The following is a 20,155-nucleotide window of genomic DNA, read 5'->3' on the forward strand; positions in this document are numbered from 1 at the left end:
ACTGTGAGATAATAAAGGCTTTCCAGTGTACAAGATACCCACTCCCCCCACACCATTATCATGACCAAATTATTTTAGGTGAGATTCAGCTACATTATTTGAGTACAACATGAGGCATATGCTACTCCTGGTTAAAAGAGCCAGGAAAGAACATCCAACTGCGCAGACCAAGTCTTGGCAGATGGTGGCTCTGCTGCAGACTTAACATCTGCCAGGCACTCTATTCTCCCTTAAAGTTGTGAGTTTTCTTACAGCTTTATAAAAGGCCAGGCAAGTACAGTTATGCAGAAGCACCTTTTTCTGGGAAGATATTGTTTCTGGTAATCTTCACACTATTAGGGCGTGGGTTTTCATCATTCACTCCCATTAGCAAATCACGGTAAAACACATCAAATTTCTTCCTGCTGTCTGCATCGATGATCCCACCAATTGTCCAAACCAAAGCAAAAAGGAAAAGCCCCTGCAGCCACAGCATGATTTGCTGAGTAGACATGCTTGGCTTCTCATCTTCCTCAGATTGCCTTATTTCATCTAAAACAGATATTTTGAATTTTAGTGAAATGGCAGGAATAATTACGAATCCCAATTCAATATGCATTTTTGCAAAAGTATTCTGAGACAAAGTCAAAGCATTGTCCTCAGTGGAACAACACCAATGTACAGAGTGAAAATGCCTGTGTAAAATACTGTTTACAAATGAAAATAATTGAGGAAAAAAAACATTCACAAAGGGTCCTAATAAAGGTTCTTCAGATGCTAGCAAGCAGCAAGTAGAATATATGAAATAGACTCACAAGATTATGCTCAGTTTTGTAATCACACCAGTGTCCAAATGTGAAAGCTCTTATGCTAGGCAAAGAACTATTATTAACACTGATCAGTGAGATCACCAAGTGCATTGTATGATCTCAACAGTAAGGAATTCCTTTGGCATATCCTTGCATCTGATAACCTACATCTTGGCATGGGACACAGCAGGGGAAAAAGAAATTAATAAAAAGAATAAGGCTTATAGTACTTACCAAGCAGACAAGTATAGAGTCTCATCAAGCTGTAACTCAGATGAATAGAAGATGTCTGTACAATGGCTTTGCAATTAAAGTGAATGAACTCTAAGCAGGGATCGACTAGCCACATAAGCATGTCATTGACCTATCAGGAGAAAAACAAATGGCTTTGAAATAATGCACAAGTTGCCACATTTCCCACTATCCCTCAGTTCTCTCTCAATAAAACATAAGGCATCAGAAACTCTTCAAGTTAGCAGAGGGAAGGTAAGGAAAGGACCTGTGTGAGGTAGTAATTAAGCGATCACAAAGTCACACTGTCATTATCTGACGGTGAAAATAAGCTGCTTCTACACAGAGAAGTTTTCAGCAGCAATTCTGTCACCCACTTACTAACCCAGACAGCACAGCAGAATAGGGAGGCCACTGCTTTGCTCACGCAATGAGAAAATTATTCCAACAAAATCAAAGAAAAGGGCTTAAACTTCTCTTAAAAAGCACAGGTCTCTACTGAGGAACCAGCACAGACACTGTGCCACAGTAAAAATTCTAGAAAGCTGAACTCGCTGGTACTGGTGGGAGTGCCATAGCATGCATGTAGATACCAACCATGGCTCATGGTATCTGCTCCATGAACTCAAACAAGAAAACAAGAAAGGAATCATGACCTAGCCTTTTCCCAGGGAAAGAAGATGCTTTAAAGGGTAAAGCTGTCTGCTGGTTAAGGAGTAATTATCTTGCTTTGATGAACTAAGAAAATTTCAATGAAGAGCGCTTCTAGTCTTGTTACTTCTTTATAATTTAGTTCTAATTTCCTGCAAAAACTCAAAGGGTGTTTTGTCAAATCACAGATATCAAAGTTTCCTCCAGCTCAAATCCTATTGTGGATAATTCTTGTTCTGATTATTTTACTAGATTTTAATGCCCCAAAAAAGAGAATTTTAATTTTTATTAAATTAAAATCTGAGTCTCACCAACACCTACTTTTATTTGCATCTACACTGAAGATACACTACAATACACAACACAGAGTTCTCATTCATGCAAGAAATCCAGTACATGAAAGACTATTTACCAAAGACTCATAAGGTGACTAAAGCTTTGAAAATCAAGCTAATAACAACATTTTTTTTAGCTAAACTCCAAATGTATTAGAAGAAGGATGAGTTCAAAACATTTTGAATCTTCCAGTTTTTCCCACATTGCTTTTCTAATACTCACAGTATCTCCAGCTCTTAGGCACTTTCCTTGTGACATTCATCACTACAAAATAACTTACAACAGCCCTAGGAGACCTGGGACCCTTGAAATCATGAAGGTTCTTCAAAGAGTTTTGATTTCTGCATGGCTGCCTTCAAGTGGGCAAACTGTGAACATCACCTTAAAGTTAATCTTAATTAGATCTGTGCAAAAAATATCAAGTCTCGCACCAGCTCTCGGTGTTCTTCCTGCAGGTTTGGAGGCAGCATATTCATGTAGGAATCCTTCAGTGGCTTCCAACCTAACTCTTGCAGGTCCATATAGATCATACCACACCTGGGAAGAACAAACAGCTATGGTACAGGAATGTATGTGCAAGATGGGACAGCTGAAGTTTGAATGCTTTCACATTACCTGCTGACAGTTGCTGGAGATGCCTCCTCTAGGTCAGCTGGCTCAAAGATTAAACTCATTTTTGAATTCATCTGAATTATTTCACCACTCATTAAGCATAGCTAGAAGAAGAGCATCACATAAACATGATCTAGTGATGTCAGTGCTGATCATCCAGCCAAAGCAATGCCTGTCAAAATCACTGAACATTCAATTTAGTGTCACTCCTCATGTACTCATTTGCATTCTTACAGCACATGACATTTTCTAACCTTGTCTCAGCTTTTCCATGTGTTACTCTAATGGCTTTCAGAGACATAGAGAACAATGCTCTAACTTTAAATAACTCTGCAAGGAAAAGGCAGTTATGACCTGAAGCTTTTTTTTTTCTTTTTGCTTTCTTTGTATTAATTTATTCACTAAGTAATTTAAGCAAGTTCAGTAAGTAACAGCTTAATCATCTACTAAACCCACTCATATAATTGGGGGAAAAAGCAATGTTTTTAAGCACATCAGACTTTTCTGAGCCTCACACCTCCTTTGACTAACATGGCAACAATATTCCTACTCCTAAAATAAAGTATGTATATTCAAGAACGAGCTTATTGGCAAAAATCAGGCTACCTTTTTATTATCATCCAGCACAGTGTTCATGTTCTCTATCCAAACTGCATCCACTGGGCCATCAAAAATAATCCACTTCCGATCATCTGTGGTAGAAGATGCTTGCTGCCTGAAGGTATCTGCAAGAACTCCATCGCTCCACTCATGGCTTACAGGATCAAAACTGCCATACAACTGTCCCATAGTAATTGCTTTGGGATTAATAACTTTGTATTCAACAGCGAACTCATCCATGGATTTTGCTGTGTAAAAGGACAAATAGATGAGCTTGGATATTTGTCAGATTAGTTTCATTCAACAACTAAGTATGGAATAAAATTCCTGAGGATCCTAATTTAGCTGCCCAAGGCAAAAAGCCCCAGGCATTTGGCAGCTAGGCAGCTGTAAATAAGAAATTCTGTTATTTGTACAAGGAATTTGCAAAGTCCTACATGCAAAAGCACATGAAAAAAAGAAAAAGCAGAGGAGAATGGATTTTATATGTTTATGGGAGCTACTTACAATCTCCCTAAAAAGGCTAGGTTTTTTTTCAAGACTTATGCACAAATACACTGCTTAAAAAAATCATAGAAGCTTAAACACACTAACATGTGCAGAAATACTACTGTATTTCTGCAGATAATGTAAATGCATTATGCATTTAAATGCATTTATTTCTGTAAATGCAGAAAAAATCATTTCAGACAAATATATAAGACAAAAATAGTTCAATGATTAGAAAATTCTCGGTTGAGATAGCAGAATATAGGAAAATTAACAATCTGGACATATTTCTGCAAAGGAAAAACATTAGTCACAGAATCAATTTCATTTAGGCAGAAGCTTGTCACTGAATAAAGTTACCTGAACACAAATCACCAAGGGCTCCAGCTAGCACTTTGTACGCAGAGGTCTTGCCGCTCATAGCATCTCCAACAATCATAAAACCATGGCGCACCAGCATCATTTCATATATCTGTTTCAGTGGCAAGGAGAATCAATGATTAACAATGAAGATAACACAAAGGGATTGAAACTACAGTTCTGAGGATCTGTCACACGGTTGGTCCCACAGAGGCTGACTTTGGACTGCAAGAGTCACCCCGTAAGATATTCCCAGAACTCAAGTCAAAGCCTCAAAGAGAACACCTTCAAGTAGAAACAGACCTGTAACAAGAACCCCTAGGAAGATTTTTTTTAAATCTCAGGTTAAGGCTGATATTTTCTGGTTTATCTTAAGCTGCTAACCAGTTAATACTACCCTTATTTAAATGAAAGATAAAGCATGCTTTACAAAGCAGCATAAGACAAGTCTGAACATGAATCATAAAGTCTGAACTGCTGCTGGAGGGGTCCTTCATAATCCTGCCCCAGGCCACAGGCTTTTGCCCCAGTCATCGCACTATCACTAGGCTGCACAAATCACAGAAAAAAATCAACAAAAACCCAAGCAACCTCAACAACATTAAACATTCTTTGAAACGTCACCAACACTAGTAAAAAAGAAACAACAGAGCTGGAGGTGAAGCATAACCAAGAGTGATAAGTGTCACCCCTTTCAAGACTTCTCAAGGAGACTGTGAGCAGAAGCGGGAATACAGCCTGACTCCCAGTCCAGAGTTATGTTCGCTGAACTACACTGCAACAGATTCAGTTTAATTTTCAATCCTGAACCACAAGACCTACAATGTGACTGCACATGCTAGCTTCTTCACATGCTGTCTGAATTAAAAGATAGCTATAAGCAAAGCAGGCTTTTAATCCATGATGTTTTACTCAGTAAAATAAGCTGTCTGTAATATTCTATTAATTGATTATGGAAACTATTAGCTTTTTGTTCATGACACAGACAGTGAATGAAGAGTGTTTCTGCTCTCATACTTTTCTTCCCCAGAATTATGTGAAAATAAACCTGTATAATTTTTCCAATAAACCATGGAACTGGTTGAAGATTCATTTTTATTATATTTTCAGTTACTGCCTCGATAAACAGGTCATAGTCTGGTGTAGGAAGAACCACTCCAGGAAACAGGTCAGATATGATGCCCTGTTAAGGAAAGACAGACAGAACACTATTTAAACACAGATTTCAAAAAGTGAAAATTCCAAAAGCACAGAAATCTACACATAAAACTATTCATAAAGATAACAGGACTTTAAGTGGAAATATCCTCAGCTGTACAAAACTAAATTGTAAGCAAACTGTACCCATGAAAGTATTCTGTATGCATGAGACAGAAATAAGTGCTGGCACTTTTCATACACACACTGGTATTATAAAAGGAAGCTCAACTTGCTGCAGATTTACCCCAAGTAGTATTACAGCAATGGATGTGAAAGTGGTGGAAAGAATCTCAGTGATGAAATAGAAGGGTTTGTGTTCTGAAATTTCAGAGCAATGACTGTGTGCTTGTACCCTGCCTTTTAGACCTTTACTAACTGATTGCTTTGCAGTTTAAGTCTTTATTTTCTGTTAAAGCAGTATGCAAATAGAAATGTCATCGTTTTCAATCTGACTTCAAATTTCTAATTGACCTTAATTTAGTTGTCTACATCTCTTTTGCAGCACAAAGCCAGAACACAAACTTCAAATAATGGTTTCCACAAATGAAATAGCACAAAGTGACTTCTTCAAGATATCTTATGAAACAATTTTATAGAATAACTTAAAAAAGCCCCATTGAAACTTTGTTTTTCGAAATAACAGAAGCAATGAGTGCATCCAGACCACTGGACTGAAATAACTCTATACTAATACGGCAGCATCTAGATCAAACTGTTCTAAATTTAAAAAATGACCTGTTTCTGTAGGTTCTTTTAATGGACCTCATCATCACAAATGTTAAAACACACACCAGCCTGAGAGCTTACCTGAAACAATGGTATATCCTGTGCCAAGAATTTGGCTAAGTTAACATCAATCAAAGCCCGAAGTAGCAATACGCTTTCATTTTCATTTGGGTATTTCAATTTTAAGTTTCCTGCTGCTGTCAGGACAGATTTAACAGCACGCATTCCATAATCATAGTGATGCTGAGATGACAGCTGCTCAGAGCACAGACGGTAAGTAGCAACAATTTTCTGGGCAAGACTGTGGATATTAAAATACCACATGTAGAGTGAAAGTATCTCACCATGGAAAGAAAATAATTTAAGTACCTATATACACAAAGTAATAGCAGTGATTATCAGACATATCAGCTGTTAAGATGGCCCAAAACACCTAGGAAGTAAAACTGAAGATTATGCCATGCCAGACAATGTGTGTGCCATTTAGGAATTCTGGTTAATACTATGATACATTTTCCAAATGATCCTATGTAGAGGTGCATATCCATCAGCTTGAAGTGGTAAATGAGAACTGATGATCAAGCAGGAGATTAAAAAATAGTTTCTGGAAAAACAGAACAGGGACAGCCTTCCAGAATTACATGCCTCAAACACACTTAAATGCCTTACAGAGGAATAAGGTATATCAGACTTAACTGAGGTAAAAAATTCAGCATGCCTTACCTCCGAGAGTCCAGAAATCCCATTGAATAAAGTGAAATTTCTCCAATCAAAGCATAATCTGGAACCATCATGGCAACCGTTCGGAACAGTGCCTGTAGGAAAAAAAAGTAAGATATAAGCTAACACTATGGAATATGGTCATAACTTGTGCCTGTTTTTTAATAGTATCTCTCTGTAAATTCGTGAACTAGAATTCAGAATCATCTGAAAACTATGAGACTGCATTGAATGCTATTCTACCCTAGTCTACCCTAGTCTAGCCTATTCCAATCTTAACAGGTTCAAGAGGTCTCTGCTAAGAACTGCAGGAACATGTGTTTAGAAAGTCACAATCCTAAAGAACTATTAAAAGAGGAAAAGGGAGGTGTCATTCATCTCACTTTCATAACAGACAAACTAGAACATGGTGTGGTTAGCATCTTGTCAAAGGTAATGGAAAAAATTGTGGAAAAGCTAGGAAAAGAGCTGGAACCATATTGGTTTCTCTGCAGTGTCTCAGCAACTTGAAAAGTATTAATAAGTTTAAATTGGAGTTTGGACCACCAAGCCATTTTAAAACAGGAAAATTTCTACTTAGAGAAAACACAGTTAAAGCTGTGAACTGGTATCAATACGATTAGACTAAGACCTTTCACTTGTGCATTTTGTGCAATCCTAAACACTTATTAAAGCTTAACAAAAAGCACAGCAGAATGCACTTGAATGGATTATCAGTTGTGTTGGTTTCAGCTGTGTCCCCTCCTAGCTTCTTATGCACTCCCAGCCTCCTCATTGGTGAGTGGTATGAGAAGCAGAAAAGGCTTTGACTCTCTGTAAGCACTGCTCAGGAATAATGACAGCACCCCTGAATTATCAAGACTGCTCCTAGCACAAATGTAAAATATAGCCCTGTGCTAGCTACTATGAAGATAATTAACCATCCCATCTAAAACGAACACATCAGTGTGTTTTTTGAATGATGTATCTCTTTTCTTATTACAATAAACCAGAAGTTGCAAATTCTGTATAATTTCTACAAGAAATCAGGCTTCCAGATTTACCTTCAGATTATCAGGCAGCTCTGCCCGTCCAGCATACCCAGGATTCATCGTGATAAACACAGCACATGCTGGATTAAGAGAGATCTCTGTCCCTTCAAAGATGAATGTTTTGAGTTTGCGAATAATAGCTTGCTGGATGCTAAGTATTTGTTGGGCAACTACAGATAATACTTCAACCTAATACAGACAGAAGAGATGGGAAAACATAAGACACTTGGAGACAATATTTTTGTTTATATATATATTGATGGCTATAATTGCATTCCTTCAGGTGAAAATAACTCTGTGTCTTCTAACTGAGCCTAAATATTAGATGCCTATTGAAGTGACTCTCTGAAAGTTAGTGCCACCAGTCCCTACTCTAGCAATTTAGACAGATCAACAGAGGCTTCTAAAAGACCCCACAGGGAAATACCATGTGTCTGAATATAGACATCTAAGTTAGGTGCACAGGAACTCCCCCTGGAGGCCTCCAAAAGCACGTTACTTTCACCTCATACGACGAGATTTTAGCCACTGCAGAAACACTGACTCAGTGCCCAAAAGGGTAAATGTAAAGAGTGGGTAAGGCAGCCTAGCACAGATCCTCAGCGCTTTAAAGTATCAAGGTAACAGAATACTGGAAAATGAGAATGCCAATACCTGAATTCATTAAAAAACAAGTTACAGCAGACAAATGGAGAAATTAAGGTGTTAATGATACTAAAACACACAAAATAGATCTTCATGGAATTTTCACATATACTAGTATTTACTTATATCTAACTCTTATATATAACTCTTACTGTTATAAGAATAACAGTAAAACATATTCAAAGAAAAAAATCAAACCCCCAAAACCACCACCCCACCCCCCAAACCAAAAAAAAAAAAACAACACCCAGAGTAAGATTGATGAGGGGATTAGCTGTGTCTGGTTACACAGCTGATTAACCAGGTCACTCAGAGATCACAGGAATCCCTCCGCTGGGATTTGCCTGTCTGTGCTGAATGTAGATAAATACATCCCCACAACCGTGGTTTGGTTTCTTGAGAAGGACAGCTCTTTCCCTACAAACGAGTGTCACATACAAAAGAGGTAACTGCACAGAAACATTTTTTTTTCAGCTAAAATAACCCAGAAAAGACTTCAGCAACACAGCACAGGTAGACATGTGCTCCTACAGCAGGCAGCTGAGCATCTATTTCTGTGTCAATGATTATTGAAACAAAGTGGTTACACCACAACTAAAAGGTAGAAAATTAGCAATAATGCTGTCATATCTGAATCTGAAACTTCTTGTGTCATAAAGCTTTATAATTTTATTTGTCTGTGTTAAAACATTACCTCAATTCTATTGAACTCATCAAAGCAGGCCCATGCACCAGACTGTGCCAGTCCCTTAAAGAACTTGCCCATTGCCTTGTAATCAAGACCATCGGAGCAATTGAAGACCACACACTACAGAAAAAAAATACAGAGAACGTCTCTCAGTATTAATACAAAGTCTGCTATAAAATTCTTAGCATCTAATATGGGAAGGAATTATTGCTGCTAGTTTTGGATTACAACACTAGGATGCTATATAGAAACCATCCTAAATATGTGCTTCTTACCAACTATTTCTGCAAATAATGAAAAAAAAATCATGGAATCATTTAGGTTGGAAATGAACTTAAAAAAGCTCATCAAGTTGGACCATAAAGTAATAGGTACAGAACAAGCAGTACTTGCTTAAGCATAGCATTTTAAGAAATACCTACATATCTAAACATAAACAACACAAGAAGTTCATATTTTGGTACCTGCTTAGCTAGGGCTTTTGCTAGATCTTTTGTTGTTTCTGTTTTGCCAGTCCCAGCAGGTCCTTCTGGGGCACCACCAAGACTTAATTTCAAGGCACCCATTAATGTCCTACATAAACAAGAACACAGGCATTAGAAATAGTAATCTTTAATGACAGACTGTTTCTGAAGGGATGGATAAGTATTTTCCTATACAGCTTCCCCTGGAAATCATTTACTTGTTCCCTACTGACTTTGCAGCTTGCCCTAAAAAAAAAAAAACAGTATTGTCTTGTAACTGATTCCCAATTGTGGAAACTCACATTCACCCACTTGGCCTACAAGGAATGTCAAGGTTTTGTATTACTTGCATCCACCTTGGTTGAGGATAAAGCTCAATTACACAAGCAAACACACAGTGCCATAAGCAAAAAGGCAGAGTTCTCAAAACCACACATTTTCATCAAGCAGCACTCCTCAAGACAAGAACTTGAAGCTGGCTTTATAAATGAAATCAATCTCTAGAAATGGCAGAGAAAGCATAAAGGTTGCTTCAGAAACCTGGAATCACTGGGCTCTCCAAGTGATTTTCATACTAAAATGAGATCTCTGTTAACACTGGAGTGATATTTTACAAAAGCCTCATTCAAAGGATTTGCCAGCAAAAGCAGCTGTTAAATTGTGCTCAATGGAGTCTACTTGGTCACTGCTTGCACTTAAACTACATCTGGCACAACTAATTGCACAGCCCTAGTTTAGACTGAGCTAATCCTAATGACAACAATCCCACCTTACAGCTAATGCACCAGCCGCATGGCTCTTCAGCACCACTGTGAATACCAAAAGACCAAGTACTTGCCAGCATAGGCACTAACACTGGCACTTTACTACAAGTGCCTTGTACACAATGGTGAGTTCACAGCTCAGAGCTCTAGTAAAATCTTTCCATCTTCAGCATATATTTACCTGGTTATATTATAAAGCAAGTTCTTTAAACTTCAGACCTAAAATTTATCTGTCTCCAGGGCTCACCAGAAGTGAAATACCAAATACCCTCAAACACTTCAACCTTGGAAGATGAAGCATTTACATTTCAAACTCTCACAAGCAAGTGGAGAACAGGAAGCTAACTGCATTCACACATCTGTGAAGGGCTCTCTAATTACCTCATTTCTTTTACAGGCAGGCATACCCTACCTGTATGTCTTATTTCAAATAAAATAATTGACCACTGCTACTGTAGAATTCTTTACAGTTCCAGCATCATGATATGACAACTCTTTTCAGAAGCACATTCTTGGACACAACAGACTCTCACTCTTTAAACAATGCCATGGAGTAAAAACCTATACATTGTAAATATTTTACCATATTTGGGCAAAGAAGATACATAAGTTTTGCCTCCAAAACCTATAGGAAAATCTTAGCTGCTGGGGTGCCTACAATTATTAACTATAACAAATGGAAGTAAATACAGATCAGCCCTCCAAATGAAAACATTATTCACAGAGAACATGACTTTACCTATAACATCGATCTGTTAGGGGGGTTATAACCAGACGCTGACAATTGCCCAGATACTCATAACCATATCTGGCTTCTGTTGTAATCATGCGCACTATTACATCCTTCTCTTCCCAGTAGTATCTCAGCTGAGAAATCCACTGGAAGTCATTCAGATCTGTGATTCTGTCTTCAACCAATTTTGCAACCACATCACGAGCTGAAGAGTAAGAGATGTTATTTCAAAAACTATAAACACTTCTACTATGCTAGTTTACTTAAAACAACATATAAGTAAACTAACATTTACTTACAGCTATGTAAGAGTAAATTAACATTTAAAGTAGTAGACTGCCTTTCATGTTAGGAAAGTCTGCATCTGTTTAGTGCAGAGAATCAGCTTAATTTGTCCCAGATTCCAGTACCTGTTCTAAGCAGACAGCAGATAGTTGTGCAGGACAGACCAATCTGCATTTGCCCACAGACACTGTGAGAACAGTGTAAACGTTGTTTCAAGTTAGAGAAAGCATTTTAGCTGCCTCTTTCAAATAGTTCACACAAATAACGATAGCAGCACCGCCCAGATGTAACAGAAGGACCAGCAACTGCACATTTACCATGCACATCAGTAACAGTCAGAGCTCCAAGCGTTAGCCGGGCTCCACTGGACAGCTGTCCTCTCACTAACTCAACAATGTCCCCAATTTGTTGATTGCTCTTCTCCAAGAAATCCTGTCACAGAAACAGAACACAGACATTAAGGTTATGCTGTAGCTAGCAGTTCCTAAACTCCTAGAGAAATAGGCAGACAGGAAGCTTGCGAAGTTCAACAGAAGTCCTCTCTCTGGGAAGGAATAACCTCATGTGCCAGTACATGCTGGTAGCCAAGTAGCTGGAAAGCAGCAATGCAGAACGGGACGTGGATGCTTGGTGGACACCAAGGTGAACGTAACCCATCAGCGTGCCTTAGAGGTTAAGAAAAGCAACAGCATCCTTGGCTGCATTAGGAACAACACTACCAGCAGGTCAAAGGAGGTGATGATCCCTTCCCCCTAGTCAGCATTGCGAACACCACATCTGGAGTGCTCTTCCAGTTTTCAGATCTCCCATAGAAGACAGGTTTGAGCATACAAGAGCAAGTCCATTAGCAACCAGGTTTAGTCTGCCCTGCCCTAAACAAGGGTTTGACTACATGATGTCAACAGATCCCATATGTCCTGTGATTCACTGTTCTGTGATTCTTTCTCATTTTTCTTAAGCTACGGATTGTTTAGGATATTTTCTTTGAAAGTAATACATATTTTCAGTTCTGATGGGGTATGCAGAATAAGAACTTCAACCGGTATTAAATAACAAAGGGAAGCTGAACCTAAGATTATCAGTAAGGATCCAGAAACAAAGACCTAATATTAAAATGTTAAATATTAAAATTTGATGTAAAGTTTATTAAAATTTTTCTATTTCCACATTTAGAAAGAAGCCCAAACACTGTTGACAGAATTAATTCCCAAATAAATCCTCATCCACCTAGCTCCATAAGGATCAGACATAAGCCCACTGAATTAATCTGAAATTATTTCTGTTACTTGAGCATGCATTTGATTAGCCACAATGAAGTGATACTTAAAACCATTGTGATGACAGAGACACTACAAACACATAAGAGACTTGGCTGCTGCACCTTTATCACCAGGAGAACCTAGCAATAACCAGGCAAATAACTGGGCCATTCTCTCAGCAGAAATCTCTGCCTGCATTTTCCATGAAGCTTCACATGTGAAGACAGAAGTTACAAATCCAAATACATACTGTTTAACAACAGTCTATCCCTTTTTGTTTGGTACTTTAATTTAAATCAGTATTACTTGTAAATAAAGTAATACTATTTCCTTCAGTGGGAATTCTGATACACATCAAAGTAAATGAGAACAAGTCCCCACAAAGACACAAGAAAAAACGAAACACAAAATTAAGTACATTATATGAGTAAATTGCAAAACAGTGTGAGTGAGGATCTTCTTTCCTAGAAGGCGTTTTTATTAATTAGTCAGATTTTAGTGCTTAGAAATATAAAGGTAGAAGAAAATCTTACTGGTAAAGTTCCTTTCCGTATAGCCTCAGACACTTCTTCTGTCCAGAAAATGGATGAAACACAAATAACCACCTGTCCAGGCCACTGAAGTACCCATGTTTTTCGAGGAACCTTAAACAAAAAGACCCATGCCAGACACAGGAAGTTGTATAAACACATTAGACTATAGGCACTGATAACAATTACTTGTCAAAATGTCTCATGCTGTATATAAATGAGAATCGACATGGAAAGCTTTAATACCTTTTATTCAAGAAGTTCAGAGTTAAAACATCACACTGGTACTCCTGAACAAGGATAGCTGATTTCTGCTTAGCTTCAAATGAGTTTCCCTGGCTAAGAATTTCAGCAACCTGTTCACATACAGTTGTTTGTGAGATCTATTTTATTCTCTAATTCAGGAACAATTACCTCGACATATCCTCCTATGCCATTTTCAATAACTTGTCTTACACTGGCCAGCATCATTTCCTCTACTTGCAAAAGCCATTTTTCTACCATGCCCTTCAAAAAAAGAAAACCAGTCAAGAGTCAATACACATTTCCTGATTATATTCCTCTTGAAAGACAATTTTTTTAAAATATGCTTAAATATGCTTTCTACTGATCTGGGTGTGGTACATAGGAGCAAAAAAGGTTGAAATTCCCCAAATTCTGAAAGGCAGTACTGCAATTTAACACTGTCTGAAGGCAGGCATATCAAGTTAACTAAACACAATTCAGTTCAAGAAATAACTGGATATGTTTCATATAAGCACAGACAAAAATGCAGACTGCAGATTACAGATTGCATGGTCAGTCAAGCTTGGTCATTTTAACCCAGGGCATTTTTCCTCTAGGTTTTACTCCTGGAGGATTAAGAGAAAAAGGTTATCTGTTAACTCACAACATGCCCCACTTTTCATCTCTTTTTGGTTACCGTACAGCAATTCAGCTCCATACCTTCACACTGAGAATAGCAGAAAAAGATGGAACTGAGATACTTTTCAAAATTTACAATGCTACTATTTCTACCCAGATCCCTTTTGAACAATGCTCTGATTCTTCACTGCCAGCCATCATTTCCCTCATTTTTCTCTGTTTCAGCTATGCTGTGCAAAGTTAGATACATATGTATATAGAGAGCTTGAATTATACACATGTGTGTATATACATCTTTATCTATCTATCTATCTATCTACATCTTAAAAGTAGTAGGTGTATAAAGCTGCAGAAAAGTGCCTAGAGGTATTTACCACAAACTTGGCATGTCTTCTGCTTTTTCTAGCAAATCCTTTTTGTTCTAGAATACCAGTCTGCACTCTCACTTTGTAAACACCTTTCATGATCTGATCTTAAGTCTTTTAAACTTCATTCACCAAAAACATACACTTTAGGCAAAGTATTAATTTATTATCATATAGTAAAAGATGTATTTTTTAAATTACTTTTGCGTTCGCTGGATAGATTTTATCTATGAAAGGAACAATTTCTTTCTCTGAACTGATCATGCCTACGATCTCCAGCTTGTCTGTGAATTCCAGTTTAGCAATTCCTTCAAAACACTTCTTTAAATGTGGTTGCACTCGAAGGGGATCCTTTGTTTCAGACAGTATTTCAAGCAGCTCATCATTAGACAGGAAAAAGAATCTGTTAGAAAAGTACAATTAATGATCATGCACTTTCAAGTAATCAAACTTGTCATTAACACGATAGATGGAATTGGTTTTATATTGCTTAAGGCACAAATATAACAGAGAGAAAATTATTATCTGAAATCCTTTGTCTTCAACAATTTTGAACATTACAAAACTCATCACATGTTTTTTCAGAATTTCAATATAATCATCATTTTATGCAGAGGAAGAAAGAGGGGTTCTCAAACTCATAAAGGAAAAACCATATATATCTATGCAGCCAGTAAGTACCTTGCAAAAACATAGAATTCTATTCCTCATAATCATATATAACTCCTATGCATCACACACCTCTGCACAACTAAGTAGGATAGGGCAGAGAAATAATTGCAAATCAGTCATGGGAAGGTAGCAATTTCCTTCAAAAATGTCTTATAAGTGATAATGTCTTTCTAATCATAAGTTTACACTGTGCTAGACAGATTTTGCCTCCCCACCTTTGCCTATTTGCCTATTGCATTTCAAATTCAACTAGAGCTGAGGCAAACTGTCTGAAGAACAGGTTTTCATTTTTTGTTGCATGGGACTTTCCCCACATGTTTATACAATGAGACTTTTCAGTTCAATAGAGATGGTTTGAAAGAGCTTTTGGCTTTTTCTCTCTGACTTAGGCCTGTTTAATTAATTTACCTTGGGAAAAATAATCTTTTCTTCTCCAAGTAAGTATTCAACCCCTTTTGAATATCTTCTAAGAGGGCATTTGCTTCCTGAAGTCTCTCTAACATCATGGGTTGTTCAGTTGCTACAAGTACCTTTGTGCTCTTCACCTTTGTAAAAACAAATACACAGTAAAAACTGCTTGCAATGGGTTCATACATTAAAATTATTATCATCAATCACATATGTTGTAGGAGGCTAAAAAGCTATATACTCTTTGTAGTGTGCCTTCACTTTATTAAATATGTATGCATATTTGACAGTTTTGCTTTGCAGACTGTCATTTTTACCAATTTGAACCTTACAGACAATAATGCAACAAGGAAATATATACAGAAGTTAAAAGCTTTGTTACTTGCTCGTTTATTGAGCTTGTTACATTATTCTCCATTCACAAATAAGTTCTGTCAAACAGAGCCATAGTACATGACATGCGGGTCGGAGCAATCCCAGGCACAGCTACAGGCTGGGCAGAGAAAGGATTCAGAAGAGCCCTGTGGAGAAGGACTTGGGGGTGTTGGTTGATGAGAAAATGAACATGAGCTGGCTTCAGTGTGCGCTTGCAGCCCAGAAAGCCAACTGTATCCTGGGATGTATCGAAAGGAGCGTGACCAGCAGGTCGAAGAAGGTGATCCTGCCCCTTTACTCTGCTCTTGTGAGACCTCACTTGGAGTATTGTGTGCAGTTCTGGTGTCCTCGACATAAAAAGGACATGGAACTGTTGGAACAAGTCCAGAGGAGGGCCACAAGGATGATCAGGGGACTGGAGCACCTCCCATATGAAGATAGGCTGATAAAGTTGGGGCTGTTCAGCCTGGAGAAGAGAAGGCTGCATGGAGACCTCATAGCAGCCTTCCAGTATCTGAAGGGGGCCTATAGGGATGCTGTGGAGGGACTCTTCATTAGGGACTGTAGTGACAGGACAAGGGGTAATGGGTTAAAACTAAACAGGGGAAGTTTAGATTGGATACAACAAGAAATTCTGCACTGTTAGGGTGGTGAGGCACTGGAATGGGTTGCACAGGGAAGTTGTGAATGTTCCATTCCTGGTGGTGTTCAAGGCCAGGTTGGACAGAGCCTTGAGTGGAATGGTTTAGTGTGAGGTGTCCCTGCCCATGGCAGGGGGGTTGAAATTTGATCATCTTAAGGTCCTTTCCAACCCTAACTATTCTGTGATTCTATGACAATTATTCTCTGTTCTTGCCATCTTGGTCACATTTTTAATTTCTGATAACATTCCTCTTAACTTGAAAGAATACACCTATTTCTGAATGGGCTTCATCATTGACAGAGTCTGAGCTGTTAAGACAGGTCTCAAGTTCTATTTAGTTCTATTATTTCAACACCTTTATCACACAATTACACATTCCAAATGTTTTTTTGACAAATATCTCAGCTTACACTACCAAGTAATGTCCTTTAACCCAACTTCTCAGTTAGGGAACTTAACAGGATAGCCAATTGCACTTGCAATCCCCACTATCTTATCCCGACACACTGCCATCTCAGTACACATTCATCTAAGTTTCAAATACCCATGTCACCACATATTAGAGAAAAATAATATGCAAAAAAACACATTTATTGCAGTAATAATTTAAGCAAAATATACGTTTTATTTTGCTTAAAAGTCACATGCAAAATCTAACTGTATCCAAAGAAGAAAGCTTGAAGCAATAATGATATAATAAACCACTTTTACTGCAAGATTCGATATTGGTGTGCTTTAGTAAGGGTTTTCCACGCCGTATTATACCTTCTTGTGACTTAAATATAAGTATCTAACTCCAGAAAAGCCTGTATATCTTCATAATAGTAACAATCATGTTACCAGATGGGCATAAAAATACAAGCTTGATTAAAGGCAAGCACTTACCACTTGTGCCATAATGTCCTTCCAATATGAATCCACAATCTGAAACTTTCTGCCCTTTTCAGGCATTTGAGCTATAATGTCTTCTGAACTAAAAATTGGTTCCAAATACAACCATGTTGCCTGACATTTTAACCAGCTATCTACAATATCTTGTATTAAGCACAGTTTAGCTTCCCAAGCCTGTAATGAAAACATTAAATATTTAAGCAAAATTCTATCCGGAAATAATCTACACTGAGGAATCAAAAAGCATAAGTTGCTTGGCTTCAAAGGAAACAAACAAGTAAAAAAAAAAAAAAAAGAACGATTTTAAAAGAGGGAGAAACTTTATTAAGAAACCCCCAACACTAATAAACACCTGAATATTTCTTACGAACAGCAGATTAATTCTTTTGCTAGCACGTTTTACAGTAATTCATGAGAGAACTGCTTAAGAAGTACAGAGATGAACAGCATGCAAATCCAGAATCTCTTCTTTTAATTCTACTTGTGTACTTTCCATCTTATCACAGCAGTGAAAGGATAAAAGCTTTATAAGGTATTCAGCAAACTGAGCAAACATCAATTCGCAGGCCCTACAAAGAGTCAGTTCAATCTTTGGACCCCTAAAAAAGCTATTTCTTGCAACTCTAGCAGAACAAATCTGTTTTAAAAACAGAGAAAGATTCTTTCCGAATAGAAATTTCGGACAGCATTGCTTTTGTGACTTTGACAGTCTACAGTGTAAGAGATACGCAAGGGAATATACTGCAGGAAGAAAACAGTCAGCCTGTATTTTTCATTATTCTGCAAGAGGTACACGAAGACTGTTAAGATAGCTCTGTATTAACCATTCCCTTTCATTTCACCAGCTCTACTAGAAAACAGAACTCAGCTTTACCTACAATTTGGCTAAAATCCACAGGAAATAACAGAATTTAGGTCTTAGCATTTCTTACAAATCACCACTATTAGGCCAGAAAAAGTGGTATTAAATACTGATGGGAAAGATGTCTGCTTTCTGCATAGCCTTCCTATTAGAAATTTATTATCTCTAACAAAGACCACGTTTACAAAATAGTAAGACAGCTAAAAAGACTTTGAAACTTCTATGGTTCAATACCAGGGGATTAGAAATAATTATCTCTTATAACTGACAGACCTATGTCTTTTTACACAATGCAGCAGGATTTGTTTAAATCAACTGATCAGTTCCCCAGACATTGAACAAAAACCTGATGCTTATAATGCCTAGATCAGCAAATTTCTGCAGCTGTAAAGCAAGCTTTACATACCTTTGTCTGGAAACCATTAAAATTCAAGGCTCTTGAAGAAAAATATGTGTGTTCTTAGAAACAGCTTAAAACTATGTAACTTCTTATCATGCCAAAATATCTTAAAGCACTTCAGGAAAGCATATTATGAGACTTGCAAGCTCAAACCAGCTTTTCCTTACCCGGCATTCAGCTTCTATTGGTTTGACGAAGGGAGAGCCACACATTGTCTGAACCTTAACAATGTGATCATCCAGCAAAAGCTGTATGTCATCAACTGCTGACAGGATGTTGGTGTCCTGTAAATACATCATATTTTGACAAGGCAAATAGTAGTTGCTTTATTTCACCGCTCTTCAACCTCACACTCATTCAGCTTCCTGTTTCCCCCTTCTCTATTATGCTTGAATCTAGGAAAGTAGCAAGGCATTGAGAAAGCCTTCAACATGTTTGAAGATACGAAATACACATACTATAAATCTCTGTGTCAAAGGTCAAGAGATAAGTTGTTTTGTGAATGAGAAGCTAGCCAGGGATGCTGGTGACTTCTGACTCAATCTTTTGCACTGTGGTTCCTGTTTCTTCCTGCCAAGTTAAATTTCATTACCAGTCCAGCTTCCCTTAAGACACTGGAGAAGCTCGCAGGCTTACAGATTTGTTAGGGTGAGTATGTTGAGATCACAAGTTACACAGATACTTAGGTCCAAATATAAGGATATATAGCAATGTATGTATTTGCCCAGGCTCTGGGATATGATACCACTTTCCATCATACCACAATGAATCAGCCTCTAGTACTCCATTATTTCTCAATTGTTGTTCAGAATCAAAGTAATTCTTTTCCACAATATATGCATATAGATTTGGTGTTTACTCACAGTATCCCTGTATTTCGTCAGACTGAACTGCACGTTAGCCCATTCTTGTTTCATTTTGTCCATTGCTTTTGCTAAGGAATATTCCTTACTTGCAGCTGCTCCAATAGGTTCCAGCCTAAATTGAAATGAAACACATCTTTGAAATGTCTTGCAACACAGCTGAAGAGCCAAAAGAAGCAGTTGTAGACAGAGCTGCGTATCAAGACTACCTTTCATACGAATTTGTTAATAATATCATAGACTCTTATTTAAGGGAATATTTTTACACTTTTAGGCTCACCAAGTTAGAGATATTAATATTAATTTGAAGATATAGACAAAAATTTCTAAATGTGCAAAATAAGTGGTTTAGGAAGAAGACTCTGGGTTTTGGTACCTCTGTGCTACACGACAACTGACAGTTCTATCCATAGCTTGATAAAAAGAGTTGAGTTTACAGCATGTACTTACACCACACAAAGAACCCCAAACAAACTAATATTTGGTATCTGACATATGAAACACAACGACTGTCTAAAAAGGGAGAATTCTAAATTCTGAAAGTCAGCTTCTTACTTATCAATATATTTTGAGAGTCCAAAATCCAGTATGTTTTTAAGAGTAGTGGTTTCATCAGGTTTGATCTCACATCCTACAATTTCACTAATCTGAAAATGAAGTAAAAAATAAACTGTATTATCAGGATGCATGCTTCTAGCAG

General features: G+C 37.6%; 1 protein-coding gene across 1 annotated transcript in view; it reads right to left on the reverse strand.

The window, feature by feature from the left end:
* DNAH3 (dynein axonemal heavy chain 3) overlaps nt 1–20,155 on the reverse strand; it is a 68,145-nt gene that overhangs the window by 22,740 nt on the left and 25,250 nt on the right. Inside the window, 22 exon segments of the mRNA XM_061367272.1 lie at nt 295–531; nt 1,023–1,152; nt 2,438–2,543; nt 2,622–2,722; nt 3,225–3,466; nt 4,068–4,179; nt 5,116–5,250; nt 6,075–6,294; nt 6,717–6,808; nt 7,757–7,933; nt 9,084–9,197; nt 9,542–9,650; nt 11,045–11,243; nt 11,641–11,755; nt 13,116–13,226; nt 13,527–13,619; nt 14,543–14,744; nt 15,422–15,558; nt 17,325–17,504; nt 18,760–18,876; nt 19,456–19,570; nt 20,011–20,102. Coding sequence (XP_061223256.1) covers nt 295–531; nt 1,023–1,152; nt 2,438–2,543; nt 2,622–2,722; nt 3,225–3,466; nt 4,068–4,179; nt 5,116–5,250; nt 6,075–6,294; nt 6,717–6,808; nt 7,757–7,933; nt 9,084–9,197; nt 9,542–9,650; nt 11,045–11,243; nt 11,641–11,755; nt 13,116–13,226; nt 13,527–13,619; nt 14,543–14,744; nt 15,422–15,558; nt 17,325–17,504; nt 18,760–18,876; nt 19,456–19,570; nt 20,011–20,102 — 3,136 coding nt within the window.

Source organism: Neopsephotus bourkii, unplaced genomic scaffold (assembly GCF_033783945.1).
Source record: "Neopsephotus bourkii isolate Nb327-2 ecotype Australia unplaced genomic scaffold, CSIRO-AGI_Nbou_v1 NB_126, whole genome shotgun sequence".
Taxonomy (NCBI): domain Eukaryota; kingdom Metazoa; phylum Chordata; class Aves; order Psittaciformes; family Psittacidae; genus Neopsephotus; species Neopsephotus bourkii.